General features: G+C 45.2%; 1 protein-coding gene across 7 annotated transcripts in view; it reads left to right on the forward strand.

Moving 5' to 3' along the window:
* The window catches only part of Atp8a2 (ATPase phospholipid transporting 8A2), a 587,084-nt gene that overhangs the window by 199,422 nt on the left and 365,358 nt on the right, over positions 1–22,304 (forward strand). For all 7 annotated transcript variants that reach the window (XM_037208489.1, XM_037208491.1, XM_037208490.1 and 4 more), the window contains 7 exons: positions 1,229–1,334; positions 2,004–2,086; positions 3,993–4,042; positions 6,633–6,702; positions 8,973–9,057; positions 10,458–10,597; positions 13,894–14,032. In XM_037208489.1, coding sequence (XP_037064384.1) covers positions 1,229–1,334; positions 2,004–2,086; positions 3,993–4,042; positions 6,633–6,702; positions 8,973–9,057; positions 10,458–10,597; positions 13,894–14,032 — 673 coding nt within the window. The remainder of the gene's footprint in view (positions 1–1,228; positions 1,335–2,003; positions 2,087–3,992; positions 4,043–6,632; positions 6,703–8,972; positions 9,058–10,457; positions 10,598–13,893; positions 14,033–22,304) is intronic.

The following is a 22,304-nucleotide window of genomic DNA, read 5'->3' on the forward strand; positions in this document are numbered from 1 at the left end:
AGTCCATGTAAAAAACAAGACAAAGCAAAGGACTGATGCCAGAGCCAGAGGTGGCAGGTCACGGGGGACCTGGGGTTTAGCTAAGGGTCTGAACTCGGTGCCGAGGGAGTGGAGAGCTCTCCCCGGGTCTTAACTGAAGGTGCTAGATTCCAGGTCCCCTATGCAGCAACAGCAGGGCACTTCTCGGTTAGTCTATGGAGAGGCCCCAGCTTGCTCCAAGCAAGACAAGACAGAGAATAAAAACGGGGTGGGGGCGGAGTATAGGAAACAACATTATTGGCTGAGTGTGCCAACTACTAGGTTATAACGTAACTAGTTGTTTGCTTTCAGCTGATTGGTTGATTGGCCTCAGGCCCTAGAGGGGACCCATAGCTCAGGAGGGGGCATTCACAGTGCTGGTTTGCTCAGCTGGCCCACAGTCCCAAGTGTTCAGCTCTCCCCCCAATGTTGGTGAACTCAGTGCTTGATCACACTAGTTGCCTGAATATGTTTGAACAAATAAAAATAATATGTCAGCCCCAGGTTCTAGTTTTATAAGGCTTGGAAGTCCTTGGTAAATGGGAATGTATTTTGTAGCCCGAGATTGCAGTTAAAATCCTTGGAATCTGTTTTTCTTAGGGATGGTAGAAAAAGATCGATTATGCAGGGATGCCCTGGATTTTAGGTGTGGATACTAGGAAGATCAGACATTTGGAATACTAGCCAGCTTAGTGGGTGGAAAGGGCAATGTCTCCTGAAGGCACAGGGTGACTGTGTTCCGAGGCCCAGCGCAACAGGCTTGTGGGACGTGACTCGGTGCTTACACAGGAGAGCGTGCTGTAAGCAGGTGGAGGGCTGTGGGCATGAAGGGACTCTGGGAAAGGATATGACTTGACTGAAGTCCAGAGTGGCAGGAGATGGGCTCCATGGAGAACAAGTGTCTAATCCTACAGTCAGCTAGCTAAGCATCTGAACACTGTGCAAATGCCAATGGCAAACTCTTACCAGATTTCTTTTTCTTGTTTTGAGACAAGGTCTCACTCTATTTCCCTGGCTAGCCTGGAGCTCACCATGTAGACCAGGCTGGCCTTGGACTCATAGAGGTCCTTTGCCTCTGCCTCCCATGTGCTGGGATCAAAGGTGTGTGCCACAACGCCTGGCTTCTCACTAGATTTTAAAGCAGGGAGTGGCTTGAATCCACTGTGCATTACAGGTCTGCTAACTGGTTGACTGGTTCTTCTGCCTTTAGCCCACAGCCCCCTGCATACAAGAGTTCCTTACCCTGCTGGCTGTGTGTCACACCGTCGTCCCTGAGAAGGATGGAGATGAGATCATCTACCAGGCTTCCTCCCCAGGTGAGGGCTGTGGCTGGAAGTGCCTCATTGGCTTTTGAGGGGATGTTTTCTGTTATTTTTGGAAGATGCTTTGGTGCACCTTGCCCCACAAGACCGGCTGTTTGCCTTTGGCCTCACAGTACCTTCAGTTCATAATTATAGGTGTTAAAACCCGGGAGAGCTGGTACTGGGGTGTCCTGACTCAGGGTTCTCTGGTGGCAAGGAAGAGCCCGGACTATCTCACACATCCTGGTATACAATCTTAGATTAGACAATGGTCTCAAGAGAGAACCAGGCTGACTCCTTGCCTGCCCCATCTACCACACGGCATGGAGCATCAGAGCAATTGCCCCCCGCCCATTTCCTGGTGGTCTGAATCACACAGTACTGCACCTAAAGCCCAGCCTTGCCGAGAGATCGTCAGTGGGAGATTCCCATGAGCTGATCCAGCAGAGCAGGGCAGGACTATAAGTTACTGTGGTCCTGGTGACTTAGTTGTTGGCATGCAATCTGTCCAGTAGACATTTCAAGCCCCAGTGTGTGGGGGTGTGACTGTCTCAAGTCCTTGTCCTTATGCGGATAACACCAGGCCCTGTCAATCATGATGGGCTTTAATTTGAAACATGACATTTAGCAGAATTCCGTCACAACAAGGGATGAACCTGTGTGTCATTGGCTTATCGTTGGCAGATGAAGCTGCTTTGGTCAAAGGAGCGAAGAAACTTGGCTTCGTGTTTACGGGCAGGACGCCATACTCGGTCATCATCGAAGCGGTAAGGGGCCTGGCCCTTTGGAAGATGGCGCATATGAAATAGTGTGGTGATCGAAAAATAAGATGTCCAAATTTGTATTTGTCTTTCAGTGAAAAATAAGATTAGAAATACTTGGTGGAAACACTGTGGTTGCACGGGAGGCAGCAGTATAACCCTGGGGTTTGGGGCTGTGGTTATTTCTCCTTTTAAAGAGGCTTCCTCATAATCTTTCACTTACGTGAAATTATTTGTAGCAAGGAAATTTGTCAGTCTCCTCCCTGTTTTCCTAAAGCCAAGAAAGTACCTTCTGCCTCTGCGTCTGAGACTGGCCCTGTGTCTCTGTAGACCCATCAGTCTCATGGTTGCGTAGTAGGGCTTCAGGCCACTGGGCAGCCGTCTCTGGCTATGAGAGAAAGAAGTTAGAGCTTAGGATTTCCCTTATCTGGATGAGTGTTTTCTCCCCCTGAAATTATTACAGTTCTTGTCTTCCTGAAGAAAAGAATTCAGTTGAGAACACAGTCACTTTAAGCAGGTTATTTAACAACGACAGCAAAGGAAGCACCCCAAAAAGACTGGAGTAGGTGTCCCCATGGGGCATAGCTTGCCAGTGGGTTCTACATTATAGATCTTACCAAAGTATCAAGGCCGTATTTTTGGAGGTAAAATCAGGCTTCTTGGTTAGTTAGGTCTCATAAACAACCATTAAAAATGTCTATTCAATCATTAATTCTGGGTGTGTGTGTGTGTGTGTGTGTGTGTGTGTGTGTGTGTGTGTGTGTGTCCCTGAAGCAGAGTCTCCATCCGTCACTTCCTACTTACACCAAGTATTGCTCACAGTCTCACCGGCACATGGGCTGTGTGTGAGGTGGTCGTGGAACCAAGGCTCAGAGAGGAGGTGGCTCCTGGCAGTGAGCCGGGGAGAGGCGCTGGGGTGTCTGTCTAAATAGCATCCTGACATCCGGGATGGGTTGAGGGTGAGCTGGTGGGTGTGTAGAGGTCAGAGGACTTGCAAGGGTGAGCTAGGTGAAGTGGGCTGTCGGTTATATTTCAGGATGCAGCCAGAGGAGAGAGACAGGGCGGTCAAGAGCACTGTTTGCATTTACAGAATGCATTCTGTCAGAAGCTAGAGTCAGACTCGCGTGCATTGGTGCCCAAACCCACATTGTTTCTACTGTGCTGTGTCAGGAAAGCGGCAAATCAGAGAAGTGTTTGAAAATGGTACACATGCACCTGTGGATCTGGACACTCTCACTGCACAGAACACACGGGAAAGGAGTATCCGATTAATTGTCCTAAAAACAGGCTCAGACCCAGAGTGTCTTAGGTGGAAATTCAGAATCTCCAAATCCTTAATGCCAAGGTTTTCCACTAAGTTTGAGGACAGACCTTTGGCAGAGCTGTCCTGAGCCTGTTGGTTGCTTTTTATGAAGCTAGCTCAGTGTGATGGTGTCGTGGTGGGTGTGGAAGTGCAGCTCAGACCCTGCTGGAGACCTTAGGTAACTTGTGTGTGTGTGTGTGTGTGTGTGTGTGTGTGTGTGTGTGTGTGTGTGTGTATACCTTTAAGAAATGTATGGATTCCTACGCCATTCATAAGCAGAGCTGGCCCCCAGGTTTCGGATGGTGCCCTGCGGCTTGGATCTTTCATTTTCAAAGCTTTGTAGTGGCTGCACAGAAGAGTTTAGGAGCCTGTCACGGAAGGGCAGTGAGAGCTTTCTACCAGAAGAGGGCGCGCTGACCCCACCAGACTGTGAGAACTCGGTCCAGGCTGTCAAGGGACTCTGTGGGGTGTGTGTGTGTGTGTGTGTGTGTGTGTGTGTGTGTGTGTGTGTGTGTGTGTGTGTTTAGAAAGGGTGATTGATTTGAAATTTTAATATTTTTGCATTTCAGGTAAGAACCTTCCCTCTTCTTTTTTTGTTTTGTTTTGTAGATGGGAGAAGAACAGACATTTGGAATCCTCAATGTTCTGGAGTTTTCTAGGTATGTTTCTCTTACATACACTTGACATGAAACATTTCATATATACTTCACTGCTTCACTTACAGATTTTCCTGATTGTGTGGCATGGTTTGTATTTGGGTATTAATCATGGTAAATACCCCCTCCCCTACAAACCCTCATCTTAGAATATAAGGGTTTGATTAAAGAGGGCGAAGTCCACCCCTTTCCTCTATTTTCTTCTGAAAGCGGTGTTCAAGCCTTCAGCCTCCTTTGCCTTTAGTCGTTCAGAGCTGGGTGTTCTTACATCAGCAGCTGCATCTCTGTATGGCTTGGAGAACGTGGCGAGGGCGCTGTTTTCATTGTGTCGGCCCAGGTTCTGCGAGGTCAGGCCTCTGTCACCATCTGAGCAAGAAACTAGCATGTGACCACAGGGCAGACAGGGTCTGTTTGCCCTCTCAGGAGGCTTCCCCTTCACAAGGCCCTTCCCCTGGGCCTCTCCTGAAGCCTTCACGCCCAGCACAGTTTCTTTAAGACCTAGGAATATTTGTCAGATTCTGTGGCTCCCACGGAGCGTTCGTGGTTTTTTCTGAGGAGTGGTGTCTGAACGTACCTCTCTCTTTCTTGCACGGAAGACACTCAGTACTAGGGCAGAGGGGCAGCATTGAGGTACGGTGTGCGAGCAGAGCTGCCTTCCAATACTAGAGTGAAGTCCTGTTGTTGTTTGTTTGTCTTGAGACCCCCTTTTTCTGATATTGAAAATTGATGGAGCTCGGGCATGTAATTCCAGCCTCTGGAAAACTGAGGCAGGGGGATTGCCCCAAGTTTGAGACCAGCATGAGCTATACAAAGTGAGTTTCAGGCTGGTCTCAAAAACAAAAACAAAAACAAACAAAAAAAAAACCAAAACAAAACAAAAACAAAAAACTCAAACCAAATTAAAACAAAGCGAAAAGACTCAGTTTTCTAGACACCTTTGTTAAATGGTTCGCAGTGGCTAGGAAGGGGCAAGGCTTTCTGGTCCTCTCAAAGGAAGTGTTTTCCTGCCTAACTTGTAGCTTGTAGCTGTGAGCTTGGCTCTGTGGGTGGGAAGCCCTCGGGGTCAGCTAAGCCATGGCTGACTACGGCAGCAGTTTGTGTAGAGGTGGTGACGGTGTGCCTGTGTGGAGCGTTCAGCCTTGCTAGATACCTCCTCAGACTTTTTGTATCCTTCTCCTCCTCCTCCCCCTCCTCCTCACTCGTGTGTGTGCATGTGTGTGCTCGCGTGTGTGCTGTCCTGTGCCTGTGCATGTGGAGGCCAGCAGTAGAAATCCAGTGTCTTCCTTTATCACCCCCGCCCCACCTAGTTTTTGAGGCAGATAGCCATCACAGTCTGTCTGTCTGAGCCTAGGACTCAATATTTAGGCTGGCTGGCCAGGGAAAGCCAGGATCGGCCTGTCTCTGTTGTCCTGGCCCTGGGCTATAGATATGCACCAGCACGTCCTGCTCTCACATGGGTGCTAGTGGTCCATACTTGGGTCCTCACACTTACCCTGGGAGCACTGGCCACTGAGCTGTTCTCTCCAGCCCCTAGCACATCTCCTACTGGCAACTGCTAGCCTGTGCTGCATTAACCGTGGCTAGCTCTTCACAGCTAGCCAGAAGGAAGAGGGAAGGGAATGAGATAATAGCAGATGACTGGATGGAAACACAGGGGTCTAGTATTTAAAGTGATAGGACAGTGGGAAGGAGTCAGTTGTGGTTACAGGTTCTGATACTTTTCAATGGATGCATCATTTCCCGAATGCCACTTCCTTCTGTAAGGTTTCCTAGGAGTAGTCAGTGACCGTCTGCTTTGTACATTAAGAAACTGAAACAGCCTAGGAGCTGAGAGAGAATGAAGACCGGTTCTGGAGAGTGCCGTGGGTCAGACTGTGGGAATCACCACAAGGAAAGGCCCCGGGCGGAGGATGTGTTCCAGTCGGAGGAACTGTCGGCAAAGCACAGTGCAGCGTGTATAGGGAAAGAGAGTGGCTGGCCTTGTTTGCTCGGAGTGTGGTGGTGCAGGAGAGAGCCAGTGGGAAGTGGGTCAGTGTGCCAGAGGTAGGAAAAGGGGACTCGGGGGACCTCGGGCAGCAGAGATCCTGAGAAATGAGTAAGGAAGGTTCTTTGCCACAGTGAGAGGAGAGAAAGGGCCTGGTGCTGGGTGAGAGAAGTCTCTAAGAATTGGTCGTTTCCTTCTCCAACTAAAAGAAGCCGTCCGAGGAACTTGGGAAGTGTTTTGACTCTCCCACCTTGCTATTTACGAGGGACGGCTCTGGAGCTGTGAAATACAGAATGGTCATCGAAGGGATTGGCAGTGATTCGGCATGCACGGCTCGTGTGCAGACGTTCCACTTCTGGCTCTTTGGCACACAGCCGAGCAGTGGGTCCTTATGGCAGGGCAAGGCATGTGGGCTTCCGTCCATTTGGGATAAATGAGCAAAGTCTACAGTTGAAGTTTTACATTGAGGACAAAGCTGTGGAGAAACGGACCTTGCTATTTCTAGGCTCGGCCCCTTTTGTTTTGACTTGTACTCAGTTGTTGGACCTGGGTCCTGTAAAGCAAACCAGTGATGCCTTTTCCCTCCCCTCCTCCCCTGTACTGTTACAGTGACAGAAAAAGGATGTCTGTCATCGTCCGAACTCCATCAGGACAGCTTCGACTCTACTGTAAGGGAGCTGTAAGTATCTGGGATGTGGTGGGCCCGGCCGGCTTCCTGGAGGCTGCTTTGCCGAAGTGTTGCTTTCCAAAGTGCTTTTCACATGTCCCCCAGGGGCTGCCCAAGGCTGAAACACAGTCCCAACAGGCCACTGAGAGCATGGGTTTGATTAGATAAGAGTGGGCAGTGAAAAGCCTGCTTTTATCTAGTAGTGAGCTTTGGACACACGGGGTGCCACACAGAATTTTTGGAGTAGGGCTTCCGGGGGGGGGGGGGGGGGGGCGATTGAGCGCTGTGCTGTGGGGACAAGAGTTGTGTCCATGTGTAGATCAATTTTTACAACTCCTTTTGGACTAGTTTTCTAGGTTGGCTAAGGAAAGCTATTACTGCCTTTGAATTATACTTGTAAAATTCTGTCCTGTTTTATGGTGGCTCTGTGGGATGAAGGGACAAATTATCAAACAATTTGAGACTATGCCAGGATACCTGGATCAGTGATGAGCTGCAGGGCTTACTCATCTTCAGCCATCATGGTTAGGAATACATATGAGCAGGGATGTTTGAAGATGAATAATGCATGTGGCTTTTAAATGTATTAAATTTGGAACAGCAAAAGAATTATACTTTTTTGGGTATTTTTTGAGTCAAGGTGTTTCTCTGTGTAACAGCTCTGATTGTCCTGGAACTTGCTTTGTAGACCAGGCTGGCCTTGAACTTACAAAGATCCACTTGTCTTTGCCTCCTATGTGCTGGGATTAAAGGTATGCACCACCACTACCCAACTAAAAGAATTCTACTTTTACAATAAGGGCAGCTTTAGTTAAGACCCTCAAGGTCACAGCATCACATGGCCTTGATTTTAGACTTTGTGTGCTGCTTATAGCTGTGAAACCAGGACAGTGTTGGCATAAAAATGCTGCCAGTGCTCATCATATTTGTGCAGGGGTAGTTTTGTCCAAACCTTTCCCTCTCCTCTAGCAAACTAGTTTAGTGAAAAAAATGATTAGTGTCTTGAGATGCTAATTTATATAGTAGATTGTCAGGAACATACAGGCACCCATTCCTGCCTGTCGGTCATGAGGTATGTGCCAAACTAGGTATTCCTCATCAAAAGTGAGTCAAAAGCTGCAGGCCTGTGGTCACTTTGGTTATGGCAACTTCCCTTATTGGCAAGTAAGGTTGTATTGGAATACCCTTAGGGTAAGCACTTTATTCGTTTTTTTACCTCTTCATAAAGATACTGCAGGGTGAACACCCTAATAAAAACATCCCAAATTGGCTGGGCATGGTGGCTCGCACCCTTTATCCCAGCACTTAGGAGGCAGAGGCAAATGAATCTCTGTGGGCTGCAGTGAGAACCTGCCTCAGTCAAGCAGCAGACAGACAAACAGAAAATAACCACCAACAAACACAAATCCCACATCTGGGCCGATGACATGGTTCAGCAGGTAAGGGTGCTTGCTGCCAAGCCTGACCAGTAGACATGATCTTTAGACCCATTTGGTGGAAGGAGAGAACTGACTTCTGCAGGTTGTCCTGACCTCCCCCCGCATTCTCTCCTTGTGGTACATCACACACACACACACACACACACACACACACACACACACACACACACACAGAGAGAGAGAGAGAGAGAGAGAGAGAGATTGAATACAAAAAATGCATTAAATTAAATTAAAAAAAAAAAAGCCCCAATCTAAAACTTTTTAAGCACTGATGTGATGTAGAAAGTTCCACATCTGACCTCATCATATGAGTTCCAGTGTACATGTAGCCATGGGGAAGATACAAAATTATTTTCAGGCTGTGTGAATGAATAGGGTGGACAAGAAACATAAATGTTTAGATTGAGCTCCCATCTCTGAGAAAAGTAATACATGTATCATACGTGTACACATGTACTCCGAAATCTGACAATACTCTGAATCTGAAACACTTCCATTCAGAGAGAGGGTGCTCAGCCTGTGCACAAGTCATGGTCTGAGTTGTGCAGCGGTGTGCAGATGTGGGCGCTGCAGTAGCCTTGCTCATGTCTCTGCTCTCAGGATCTTCTCCACTGCTGTTTCCTTTTGACCTTTTAGCTACACACAGCTTTTGATGTTGTTGGGCGCATCCTCCAAAGCTCACGTTTGGCCCGACTGAGAGCCCCACTCTTTGCCCGGTCAAGTATTTTCATGTACGTTAGGTAAACACGTACGAAAGCAGGCAAGCGAGCTGTGTTTCGCGTGCCCCCTGGCAGATGTCCTCTGGGCTCCGCCAGTCTCAGTGTGTGTTTCCTCCTTTCACAGGATAATGTCATCTTTGAGAGACTTTCAAAAGACTCCAAGTACATGGAGGAGACACTGTGCCACCTGGAATATTTTGCCACGGAAGGTGAGTGAACTTTTGAGATGGTTTTGACCCTGCAGCTGAGCTTTCATGGACCCGTGGCTGCTGCAGGCGCAGGCAGGCATGCCTCTGGACAGGTGTGTGCTTCTCCTGTCGTGCCCACTTGCTTCGCAGGACTGAGTTTTCAGCTGCCTTCCTTTGTCCCCTCCCGCCTCCTGGGACAGTCAGGAAGTAGGTGGCAGAGTCCACACTCGGTTACCTGCGCTTGACTCTGCCACTTCGCAAGTGGTACAGAAACAGAAGGCAGTTAACCCACAGCATATAGAATCACAAATGTCCCTTTCCTCAGATGCTCTAGGAGTCATTTCCCTGACCTTCTTGGGCTGTCGCTGGCTTGCCCAGGACTTAAGCAGATAATAATCCCCATTGCTCACTGTGAGCAGGAAAGGAACTCTCTGGAAGCCTTTGGATAACGGTGATGTCAGGTTTTCCTGCTGGTGCATGTGATGATAGATGCTTATGTGCTGAGAGCGCCTTTCTGAGTGTGGTATGCTTCCATGTCTAGACACATGCACACACACGAGGGCATGGCTGCCGAGAGCCCAGCTCTTCCATATCATAGCACAATAGGCTTTTTATTGATGTCTTGAAATGTGCTTCCTGATTTCTTTGCTTCCTACCTGCCTGTGGCACACATACATGTGAGTCACACAGATTCTACACCCCTCTGCAGTGGGAAATTCACTCATGGGATCTCACACACTCCTAAATTTATTTATTTATTTATTTATTTATTTATTTATTTATTTATTTATTTATTTATTTATTTTGGTTTTTTGAGATCCTAAATTCATAAGAAGAACAGTTTATGTTAGTTTATAGGAAAACATAGCAGGAATATGAGTTACTTTTCTGAATGTTACAACAAGACACTTGGCAAAAGCCACTTAAAAAAGAAGGGGTTTATTTTGGCTCAGAGTTTGAGAGTGCAGTTCATCACGGAGGGGAAGGATGGTGATTGGAGCTTGAGGCGGCCTTTCGCATTGCATCTTGGGAAGCAGAGGGAGATGAAGGCTGGCTTTCACCTCTGTCTCTGTGTTTTATTCAATGTGGGACACAGGGCACAGCCCGTGGAGTGGGGTCACCCAAAGTTAGAATGGGCATTCCTCCCTGTACCCAGAAACTCCACAGACACACTCAGAGGTTTCTTGCCTAAATCCTTCTATATCCCGTCAAGTTAGCAATCAGTCTTCACCATCACAGTAGGCAATTTCAAAATTTCCTCTTGTAGATATGTGAATGTCGCATTAGAGGGGCCTGAGAAACAGATGGCTTTCTTAATTTAATTTAACGTAATTGACCACCCTGACATAAAAAGTGTCATGTGATGTCCCCTAGGAGGCGGTGTGTTCTTCTCCCCTCCACTTACTGTGGCTGTCTTACAGGCCTGCGGACTCTGTGTGTGGCCTATGCAGATCTTTCTGAGAATGAGTATGAGGAGTGGCTGAAAGTCTATCAAGAGGCCAGCATCATACTGAAGGACAGAGCCCAGAGGCTGGAACAGTGTTATGAGATCATCGAGAAGGTAATTATATGAGTCAAAGAGTCTGCCCAGGGAAGGATGTCTCAATTCCGAGCAAAGTTTTTGTATAAGAATCTGTTGGTTGTCTTGGGATACTGTTGCTTTCTCTAAGTGTCTCCGCGGATTTCAGGTTTTCATCATTCCTTTGCTTTTGGATAATCTCAGGTTAGACTGTCTGAAATGTCTAGTCACTCTCAGTCAAGTATTAATGAAACCTTAACTATCTGGTTAACACTAGTACTGATGGGCTGAATAGATGGCTCATCTGTAAAGGACTCGCTTGCAAGCACAAGCACCGGACTTTGATCCCCTGAACCTTTTTTTTTTTTAAAGCAGAGTGTGATGGCACCTGCTGGAGACCCCAGTACTGGGGAGGTGGGGACAAGAGAGTTTCTGGGACTTGATGGTCAGCGAGATTAACTTGTGTGACAAATTCTAAGCCATTGAGAGACCCAGCCTCAAAACAAAGGGTAGTAGGAGAATGGCACCTGGGAACAACTCCTGAGGTTGGCCTCTGGCCTCTGTGAGTATTCTCTCTGTCTGTCTGTCTGTCTGTCTGTCTGTCTGTCTGTCTCTCTCTCTCTCTCTCTCTCTCTCTCTCTCTCTCTCTCTCTCTCTGTCTCTCTCATTTGCATCAGTATATAAGCATGTGAACAAGCACACATGCATAGCATGTTCACACACACACACACACACACACACACACACACACACACACACGCTCATTTGCATCAGCATATAAGCACGGGAACAAAAACATGTGCAAACCAGCATTGATGACTCTCCGGCTTTGCTGAGATTCCACCTAAGATCGGCTCACCTGCTGAGTTCCACGATGGAGCACTGGGAACGCTGGGTAGACACTGTACCTGTGGAGAATATTCACACTCACTCAAATGATGTTCATGCTTTGCCTTTGCTGTCCCTTGCTGCCTACTTTGGTTTCTGTCTTGGTGTCTTTCTTTTCTGGGTATTCCAAGTGTGTTAGGTAATTTTATGTTTATTATTTCAATGCCCTGAAATCTGGAAGCTAGATTGCAACCTTTTTGGATCATGCCAGCACCCCCTGGACTATCCATTTCTAGTTCCTACACTTCTGAAGCCATCACCTGCTGTCCCTTCCCATTCCTGCTCTAGCTTTATAATTCTACTTCACTTTTCCATATCCAGTTTCTTTTGAGCTTTATATTCAGTTGAGCTTTATATTCAGTGGCGTATATCAAGTTATTTGATGGAATCGGGTAGGGAGTATCTAAGCATCCATCACCCTGTTTTATTGATGGGGATCAGTTAAGTGTATCGGTTTACTTAAAGAAGGCAAGGTCCTGAGCAGGCAGCATTACTGGGGGAAAGTGATGCCCAGAGTGTCCCTCCACATCCCGCTGTGGACTTCCTGTGTCAGATGGGGAAATGACGTATACAAAGACCTAGTGTGCTACTGTCACCTCTGCCTTTTATGGGCGTCTTTCCATCCCAGTTGGCTAGAGGATCGGTTCCTGTGATTGGCTAGGACTCATTTGTTTGGTTATTGGGATACTCTTAGGTTAGATTATAGTTTCCTTGCATATCGAGCTATGTTACCATCCATTCCCTATGTAAAGTCCATTTAGGGCCACATTTTAATACCCAAGTACCGAGAAAAGTTCAGGATGAACAACATTGGAAATACTGAACATTATGCTTATGGTCATAAAATGTGATCAAGAGGGTGCCATGCCCATGTGGTGGGTAACCAGACAGTAGCTGGGTTTTTCTTTGCTTGGAGAGCCAAGCTGAAGTTCTAGTTGTAGGCTAAGGGGGGTGGGTAAGTAGGAAGCCCTCTACACAGTCTCTCAGATACCTGCCAGATTGTCAGGCGTAGCGTAGGCACCTAGGGAGTTTGACACATTGATGCTTGTCCTCTGCGTGAGCTGACTTTCCTCTGCTTTGAAGAGGATGACGGGGCAGCAATTCATCGTTTCCTTGACCTTGGGATGATGTGGTGTTCGTTCCACTAACCAGTACGTGGTTCTGGGGATGGAGGTTGGGGCTGCTTGCTGCACCGTTGTGCTATACTTCTAGCACCCCACTATTGAATTCTTAACTCACAACAGGCCTTTAATTCATATTCTGCCAGATAACTGTCACAATGGGAATCAATTCTTTGCCCAGGTCAATTTATCTTGATAATATCCTCATTTGTGTGTTTAATATCCGGCCACATGCACTCTGTTTCCAGATGCTGCCCAGTGTCTCAGTTTGCTTTCTGTTGCTGTGATAAACACTATGACCGAAAGCAACCTGGGGAGGGAAGGGTTTATTACGTCAACTTACAGGCTAGAGTCCATCATGGAGCCCTGTGTTCTTGCACAGCTTGTGTTCCCAAACTCAGACTAGGACAGTGGGCGTGGGGGTGGGCATGAAAAAATGACAGACACACAGACACATGGACACAGAAAAGCTGGGATTGGGTGGTCTGAACTCTTGTTTGAGCAAGGGGCAGGGGGTTGTTGCATATAGCTGAACAGGGAGGTGGGGTTGTTGCACACAGCTGAACAGGGAGGTGGGGTTGTTGCACACAGCTGAACAAGGAGACAGATTCAGCTAATCTCCATAGGAGCAGTTTCTAGAGGGGAGCAGTCTTCGGGCTGTAAACATCCAGGGGAGGGGAAAGCTAGGACAGACAGCTTTGAACACACTGTCAACATTTGCGCTGGGCCCAGAGGAAGAAAGTGTTGCCGTCGCTCTGAGCCTGACCCAGGGAAGGCTGAAGCATTGGTCCATGATATGGCTGTGGCCATGTCCAAGAGTGTACATGCAGTCAGGATTTCACTTCCTCCCTACAACCGAGGGAAGCCAGAGTAGGAACTCAAGGCAGGAACTGAAGCAGCGGCCACGGAGGGGCGCTGCTTCCATGCTTGCTCGCCATGGCTGGCTCAGCCTGCTTTCTTATAAACCTCAGGGCCATCTGCCCAGGAGTGGCCCCGCCCACAGTGAGCTTGGCTCTCCTGCTTCAATCATCAGTCAAGAAAATGCACCAGAGATCTGCCTTCCAGTCAATCTGATGGAGGCATTTCCTTAACTGAGGCTCTTCTTCCCAGGTGACTCCAGCCTGTGTCAAGTTGATAAAAACTAAACATGATACTCAGGTACCACAGAATGATTAATGGGGAGTGTCTTGAGTGGCTCAACTTGGTCAATGGTTTGTGACTGCTTTACACTCTGGTGTCATTAATTGGTAACGGTCTATCGGGGATGTCAGAGTTCCTGCTCTCGAGGATGAACTGTCCTTTAACTGATGATATTTTCTGAATTCCTAGAATTTACTGTTACTTGGAGCTACGGCCATCGAAGACCGTCTTCAAGCTGGGGTTCCAGAAACCATAGCGACTCTGTTGAAGGCAGAAATTAAAATATGGGTGTTAACAGGAGACAAACAAGAGACTGCAATCAATATCGGTAATCAATTCTATAAAATTCCAGATGCTAGTTTTTATTGTAAAAATATATGTTTTCCAAGTGTGTTGGCAGTTTATAAATCTCTCTTTTGTTTCAAAGATCCACCAAAAATCCAAGGAAATGCTCATATTCTGCTTGTTACAAATGTACACACACACACACACACACACACACACACACACACACACACACACACACGTCACTGTGGCTTCCTGGAAGGAATTAAACATCCTTGGGTAGAAAAGAGAATTTAAGAGTTGACAATATAGGTTATTTTTGATGGCTTTCTTCCCTGAGTTTTCTTCCACAGATATTCTCACTAGGTTTCCATGTTCATTGCTACATTTTATACTTACAGCTGTGTCAGTGACTGTACTGCTAAGTGGGTCTTTCTAAGGGCTCTTCACGTTCGTCTTCCCCACCTTTCTTCACAACCTTGTTGGTGAGCACCACAAGGATGAAGAAAAAGAACTTCACATCAGAGTGACGTTGATAACGATACACATTTTGTATGATCCAGCTGTACCACTCCCGAGTGTATTTCTGAAGGACTGTTAAGTCAGCATACCACAGAGACCTGCACGTCCATATTTACGGATGCACTATTGACGACAGCCCAGATATGGACAAGCCTCTAGATGCCCTCCCACAGATGAGTGGAGACAATGAAGGTGTTGCATGCACAATAGTCATAACCTGTTAAGAAGCAAATGATGTCATTTTCAAGAAAACGGATGGAACTGGAGATTCTTAACATATCAAGTCAAACAAGCCAGACTCAGAAAGACAAGTCCACATGTTTCTCTAATAGGTAGAGTCTAATAGGTATAAATCTATATGAACACACACATACGAAAGTTAAAAGGGGACTACCAGGGTGAGGAGGAAGTCTGAAGGGAGGGGACGCAGGGGTAATTAAAGAGGTATCAGTCCTGCACATGAAAGTGTGAGGAACCTAGATGTAAATATAAATATGTATACGTGCACATGCCATGAAAGCAGAACGGGACTATTTGGAGAGGGGAAGGAGACCACTGGAGGGGGGAGGAAAAAGGTGGTAAGGGGTGAAAATGAGCAAAGACCAATAATGTATATGTATGAAAATAGCAAAAACTACTATTGGTTGCTTACTTTAAAAAGTTGTTGGGCTAGAGACCTAGCTGAAGGGTAGAGCACTTCTCTAGCATGTATAAGGTCCCAGGTTCAATTCCCAGTACTGGGGGAAAGAGGGATTAATTCAGTCATTTCACAGTTTCTAAAAAGTTGTTAAGGAAAATAGATAAAACTAAATCACTTTTAGGCTTTAAAAGGAGTTGAAGCTACTACTACTTAAAATAAATCTAACTCTGCTCATTTCAATTAATTTTAAACCAGCTGGCTCTTTGGCAATATGGTTCCACGAGACCTGGCATTTCATAATAAAATGAATACATATTGTGAACTTGTGAGCTGGAAATGTAACCAGTGGTAGAGAATGCTTGCATCATGCACACAAAGCTCCAGCACTGGGAAAAAAAGAAAAAAAAATCCAAGAATTGTGTAACTTATTTATTCATGGATGTACTCTGTCCTAGCTTACTTTAGAAGAAAACACACTAGAAACTCTGAAGTCAATGGTTGGCCCTCCTCAGGTTAGGTTCCCCAGACTTTTAGGCCCTCTCTCCAATGGCAGTCTCTTCTTCATGCCCGTCTCTTTGGAATCAGCTGTCCCCTTAGACAACCTCAGCTGCAGAGAGCACCTTCCCACGGAGGTGATTTTTATTTAAAAAAAAAAATTATGCAAATTCCATCTAATCATTTTTAAAAATCTGAATAATTGCTAAAAATATGCACTTTAGGCTCCTGAACAGCTGCTGTTAAACTCACAAGAGAACAGGAACAGTTTTCATTGAATCTCTGAGACATCCACAGTGGACTCTGTAGATCTGTGCTGCTGTGGAGTAGATGGTTTTGAACAACAGTGTGGTGACATTTCTCTATTATAGACTTGTTACTTTTACTAGGAAGTAAACTTCAAGCCTGTAGCCTCTAATGTGCCAATAACAGTTTCAAATGAAGGGAACAAGTTTGCTTTGCCAGTACTGCTTTTTCCATATATGTATGTAGACTGGTTTTTCATGTATTATTTCCCTCTGTAAGTTTAGTCTTAAACAGGGTTTGCCTTGCTGTGTCCCATGAGCCCTGATCACGGAGGGTATAACAAGCTGACTGCTGCCCTGGGGTGGATGCCTTCTGCCTCTGACAGTGAGAAGAAAAATGTGGTTATCTTCAAGTGAAAATGTTCCTAGGGTCATAACCTTCCTCATTTCCCCATGTCCTGAGTGAAGAAATGCATCATCACATGTAAAATTGCAAACTTCAAGCAAGTATGTGACAGTCTTCAAGGAAGGGATTGACAGTGCTCCTAACACTATCCAGAAGGAGTCTGGATTCTACTGCAGAACATCTGGATGTCCATGCTCACAGGTGTTGAACCCCACCAGGAAAAAGGGCACTGGACGGATGAGCAGGAGGCAGAATTCAACATGTATGGGTCCTTCCTACTCTATAGTCATTCATCCCTGGAAAAAAAAAACCAATGGTATCACCCAGGCTGTCTAAGTTATGTCAAGGGAACATCATTATTTCTCTTCTTAAAACTACCAGGTATTTTTAAAACTAAAAGAAATGGAATCATTTAAGAAACCAAAGCCAGGTGGACAAATAAACATGTTAAAATCCTTTTAAAAAATTAAAGACGGGGAGGTAACACAAAACAGTTTTGTACACAGTTGCAGACCCATCTTAATGGCAGTGGTGGGGAGCCCTGAGTGCCTCTGAGAGTGGCTCCCTGGACCCCAATTAACGGTTTACAAAAGCCTTCTTTCCTCTTGTTCCTTCACAGATTAGCTCCAGAAGGAAGGTCTATATTTGATTTTCCCTTACAAAAAGGGGGTATTTTGACTAATCATTTCCCTGTATGTTGGGCTAACTCTTCACCCCTAGGGACTCCCCACAACTCCAGGCAGCTCGACTGTTAGAAGTTTACTGTCACTAATGTGAAAGGATTTTCTGGAAGTATTTCATTTGAACAACAGCTGCTGAAGCAAGCTGTAATTTTTAAACTCTGGATTTCTGCTTCATTTTTTATAGTTTGCGATTTAAGCAAAATGCTATTTGACAAGTGAAGGTACACAAAGACATTCTGGAGAAACCCATAAGTACTTTCTTTCCAGCATGGCGGGAGGAGGGCAATAAATAAGTAAGTGACACTTGCTTGAATTTAAAGAGAAAGCTAAAGGCTCCTGAGGAGAAGCAGATTAAGTAAGCTGTTTCGTTTCATTTGGAAAATGAAGTTGGATTTTGCTCAGAAAATTATCATAGGCCACCTGCCCTCAACAGACCTGTGCTGTTTCACTCTGTTAACTGGGAGCATCGACCCCCATTTGCTACTCTTGATTTTTAATGGTTTTGGATGAAATGAGATCAGCTCTTGGAGAAGAGCCAGGTAAAGAAGTCAGCTCACACTTGTAAATTGAGGTCTCACTCTTTAATCTCGAAATCTGTAAGACGGCCAGCCATCAGGGACCGAGAGTGATACCTCTGGGGTGACTTCTCCCTGAGGTTGAAATTAACAGCACACTATGAAGGCACTTATTCTTCTCACTACCTGAGTATGATCAACTCTCAGAGAAGTCAAAGTTTGTGGGTCTTAGAGCAGCACGTGATTTTTAAGACAATAAAATAACATTTCATCCTAAGAAAACATTACCAACCTAAAACTCTCAGCTCTCCTAACTAGTGTTCTCCTTTGGAGAGAAAGTGGAAAGAGTAAGCTCGTATTCCCAAACACATCTAAATCTAGATTTCTACAAAGACATGTTTGAAAGATTGGAAGGAATTTATCCTTCCTGACCATACGTTCTGGGATCATAGCAACAGCAGACAACTACCACTGTGGTTTAACATGATGCCAGCCTACTGAAGGTGTTGTGTTGGAGGTCCTCAATTGTTTCCCTGAGAAGCTGGTCGATGAATGCCTGTGTGTGGATGGATGAAAACCATTGGTAGGCATTATGATACAAGATGGTCTCGTTGGCTACTCCAATAGGTACCAGAAGGTCCAGGCAAAGGCCCATGATTTAGAGAATCAAGGAGCACAGGGCTCCTCACAGAACCTGGTTCATGAGCACCTTTGCTTCAGACTCTTAGGCTTCCTCAGGAACCCTCGCCCATGGAAGTACCCGCTAAGCTGGCCTTACCTAGTAAGCTTCAAAAGTGCGCCGACCTCATCTGTTCTATGAACTGTTGTATTTTTATCTTATTTATTTCTTATTTTGGAAACTCTTTAGTTTTTCACCTGTCCCTGTTCTTCATGTCTCTGTGCTTCAGTTTGACCTTTAAAGCAAGGAATAACCACTTCCAGGTGTAAAAGAGTTAGCTTGGTACCTTGAGCATCATCAGTTACGTTTACTAGGAACTACTGCTGAGCTAGCCAGGCTCACAGTCTGCTACACAATTAGCATTTTATCATCCATTCATACTCTAATGGATTCATCAGCCCCAGCTGGAGAATGCGGGTTCCCCAACTCCACTGTAGAGTGCCTGGCAAATGCTCTAGCTTCACATTGTAAAGAAATGCAAGTCTTGATTTTTTTCAACAACCACTAAAAGTTGGAACTTCTGCCGTTAATATAACTGGTGTGGCCTTAATTTAACTGGGAATGAGGGTTTATCTCCTCTGAAGGAACAGGCCATATATAGTCAACAACAGCCTAAACAGGCACCAGAGCTGATTGTTTTTGAACAGTAAGTTTCTAATCATTTTATATGTGAAATGCATATAATGAGTTTTTTTTTTAATGATTTAAAATAAATTTGTAAGATCCTAAGTGTTTAAAAGCCACAGTTGATAGGTAACAAAATTCAGGGACATTGAGAGACTGACTCACATTGACAACTTAGAAATAATTTGAGATGAAAATTATTTCTACCTTCAAGACTTTAAAATGGAATGAATACACAGTAGCATTTTTGGGGTCTCATTAATCCCACATTCATAAGTGTCAGGGTCCTGGAGAAGTCCCACAAAAGACCACCAGTCCACATATGCAATCAGCAAGAGTATTTATTATCTCAGGAAAGCCTCCAGCATGCTGAGGCCGGCCATCCTACACAAAGGCAAAATGGTAACAACCCTGAGAGGAGCTCACAGGCTCATTTTAAGCACAGCCAAGGGGAGGTCCTAGAGCAGTTAGGTCATTTTAGATACAATTGGCTTAAGCAAGTAGCAATTATATTAGTACATTCTAATTGGCCAGGGCTAGTCAGGGTTGGTCAGGGCTACAGTGTTCCATTTTGGGGCAGTCCTGGACAAGTCCCAGGCTTTGTCCTTATTTGGTTATTACCTTCAGCTTGATAACTAGCTTGGGCTTGGCCTCGCCTGATACTGCACATACCAAGCCTCCTTGTCCTTGGAGTTGGGGGTGTTAGAGATTGATTGTCCTTTTTTTGTGGCTCTTTCAGAAACTGCTTGTTCAGTCTCAGGAAATTGAGGCCTGATCTTTGAGAGAAGACTCAGTAGTCTGTTATGGCATCTGCTCAGTCCTATCACTAATAAAAATAACGCAGATTGAAAATTTGGTTTTTATTGTACAATTGTTTAATAGATGATTGTCCCATGGCAATAAAGAAGTGACATCTGTGGGATTTGAAAAGGTCTCCTCTGAAATCCCACTTTAAACTATAATGCCAATTTTTAAAAATTTTATTTTATTAATAAATTAATTTCTTCTAGCTCTATCACAATTTCCCTCCTCTCCTCCCAGTCCATACCCCCCCAAACCTCCTTTCTTCCCCTACCCCCCAATCCACTCGTCCTCCTTTTTCTTCAGGAAAGAACAGCCTCCCATGTATATCAGCCAGCTAGGGTATATCAAGTTGCAGAAAAACTAGGCACCCCCTTTCCTATTAAGGCTGGATGAGGCAACCCAGTAGGAAGAAAGGGCCCTGAAAGCAGATAATAGAGTCAGAGATGGCTCCTGTTCCCACCGATAGGAGACCCACAAGAAGACCAAACTATACAACTGTAGCATGTGTGTAGATGGCCAAGTGGATCAAAGACCTAAAACATAAAACCAGATACACTGAACCTGGTAGAAGAGAAAGTGGGGAATAACCTGGGCGGTGGTGGCGCACGCCTTTAATCCCAGCACTTGGGAGGCAGAGGCAGGCGGATCTCTGTGAGTTCAAGGCCAGCCTGGGCTACAGAGTGAATTCCAGGAAAGGCGCAAAGCTACACAGAGAAACCCTGTCTCAAAAAACCAAACCAAACCAACCAACCAACTAACCAACCAACCAAACAAACAATCAAACAAACAAAAAGAAAATGGGGAATAGCCTTGAACACATTGGCACAGGACATAAATTCTTGAACAGAACACCAATTGTTTAGGCACTAAGATCAACAATTAATAAATGGGACCTCATGAAACTGAAAATCTTCTGTAACATATAGGACACCAACATTTATGCTATAGAATGGGAAAAGATTTTTTTACCAACTCCATATCTGATAGAGGACTAATATCCAAAATATATAAAGAACTCAAGAGACTAGTTATCAAAAACCAAATAATCCAATTAAAAATAGGGTACAGATCTAAATAGAATTCTCAATAGAGGAAACTCAAATGGCTAATAAACAAAGAAATGTTCAACATTCTTAGCTATAGGGAAATACAAATCAACTACGTTGAGACTCCATCTTACATCCATCAGAATGGCTAAGATCAATAACACAAGTGACAGCTCATGCTGGCAGGGATGTGGAGTAAGGGGAACACTCCTCCATTGCTGGTGGGAGTGCAAACTTTTATAGCCACTTTGGAAATCAATATGGTGGTTTCTCAGAAAATTGGGAAATCGACCTACCTCAAGACCCAGCTATACCACTCCTGGGCATATACCCAAAGGATGCTCTACCATACCACAAGGACACCTGCTCAACTAGGTTCATAGCAGCTTTATTCATAATAGCCATAAGCTGGAAACAACCTATAGTAAAAATGAGTTTTAGTGCTGGTGAAATGGATTAGTGGGTAAAGGTGCTTGCTGCCAAGCCTGATGATTTGATTTTGTCCCTGGAACCCACATGATCCCTAGAATCAACATGGTGGAAGAAGAGAACCGGCTTCCGGGAGTTATCCTCTAATGTACACACACACACACACACACACACACACACACACACACACACACTCGTTAAAAAGTTTTGATTTTTGTCTCTAAAATTATAGAGATAGATGTAAACAATTGCTAAAGAAACCAACAATCGCTGTTTGAAACCAGGAACTTATGCAGGGACACTTGGCTTAGTCTGGGAGGAAGGGACTGGACCTCCCTGGACTGAGTCTACCAAGTTGATCACAGTCCTCGGGGGAGGACTTGTCCTGGAGGAGGTGGGAATGGAGGGTGGGCTCGGGGTAAGGGGAGGGCGTGGGAGGGGGGAGAATAGGGGAACCCATGGCTGATATGTAGAACTGAATGGTATTGTAAAATAAAAAATATATATCAAAAAAAAAAGAAAAAAGAAAAAAAAATAAAATAGAAAAAAAAAAAAAAAAAGAAACCAACAATCCCCAACATAACAAGTGCCACCAAATCTACAAATGAACTCTTCCTCTGATGTGTTCCACTAAGAAAATGCTGCCAATAAAATGTGGACATCCAAAGCCCTAAGCACCTGGATGTCAAGTTGCTATAATATAAACACAATGTTCGCATCAGAACGGTGAGACAACTCCATGCCCTACATTCTCCACCTTCAGTTTCACAAGGCAGATTTTGAAAGAGCTGTGGAATCTCTTTACATAGGCCCTGGGCCAGAAGTTAAGAGCCTGAGACTGGGAACACCTTAGGCAACCTTAATCCAAAATTTTAAAATCTTAAAAGCTCCCAAGTCCAAAACTGATCAGTTTCAGATTTTGAAGCATTTTGGATTTAGAATTCTTGATTGGAAATGCTCAACTAATGAGATATATGCAAACATTTCAAAATTAAGGCATGCTTTGTATACACATACTTAAAAATAACCAACAAAATCCAAAATATAACTAGTCTCAAGCACAAGATATTCACTCTATACTACTTTGTTCTTTAAGAACAATGTTACTGGGAGCTGGGGAGATGGCTCAGTGGTTAAGAGCACTGGCTATTCTTCCCAAGGACCCAGGTTCAATTCCCAGCACCCACATGGCAGCTCACAACTGTCTGTAACTCCAGTTCCAGGGGA

The sequence above is a fragment of the Peromyscus leucopus genome, chromosome 9, assembly GCF_004664715.2.
Source record: "Peromyscus leucopus breed LL Stock chromosome 9, UCI_PerLeu_2.1, whole genome shotgun sequence".
In the NCBI taxonomy this organism is placed as follows: domain Eukaryota; kingdom Metazoa; phylum Chordata; class Mammalia; order Rodentia; family Cricetidae; genus Peromyscus; species Peromyscus leucopus.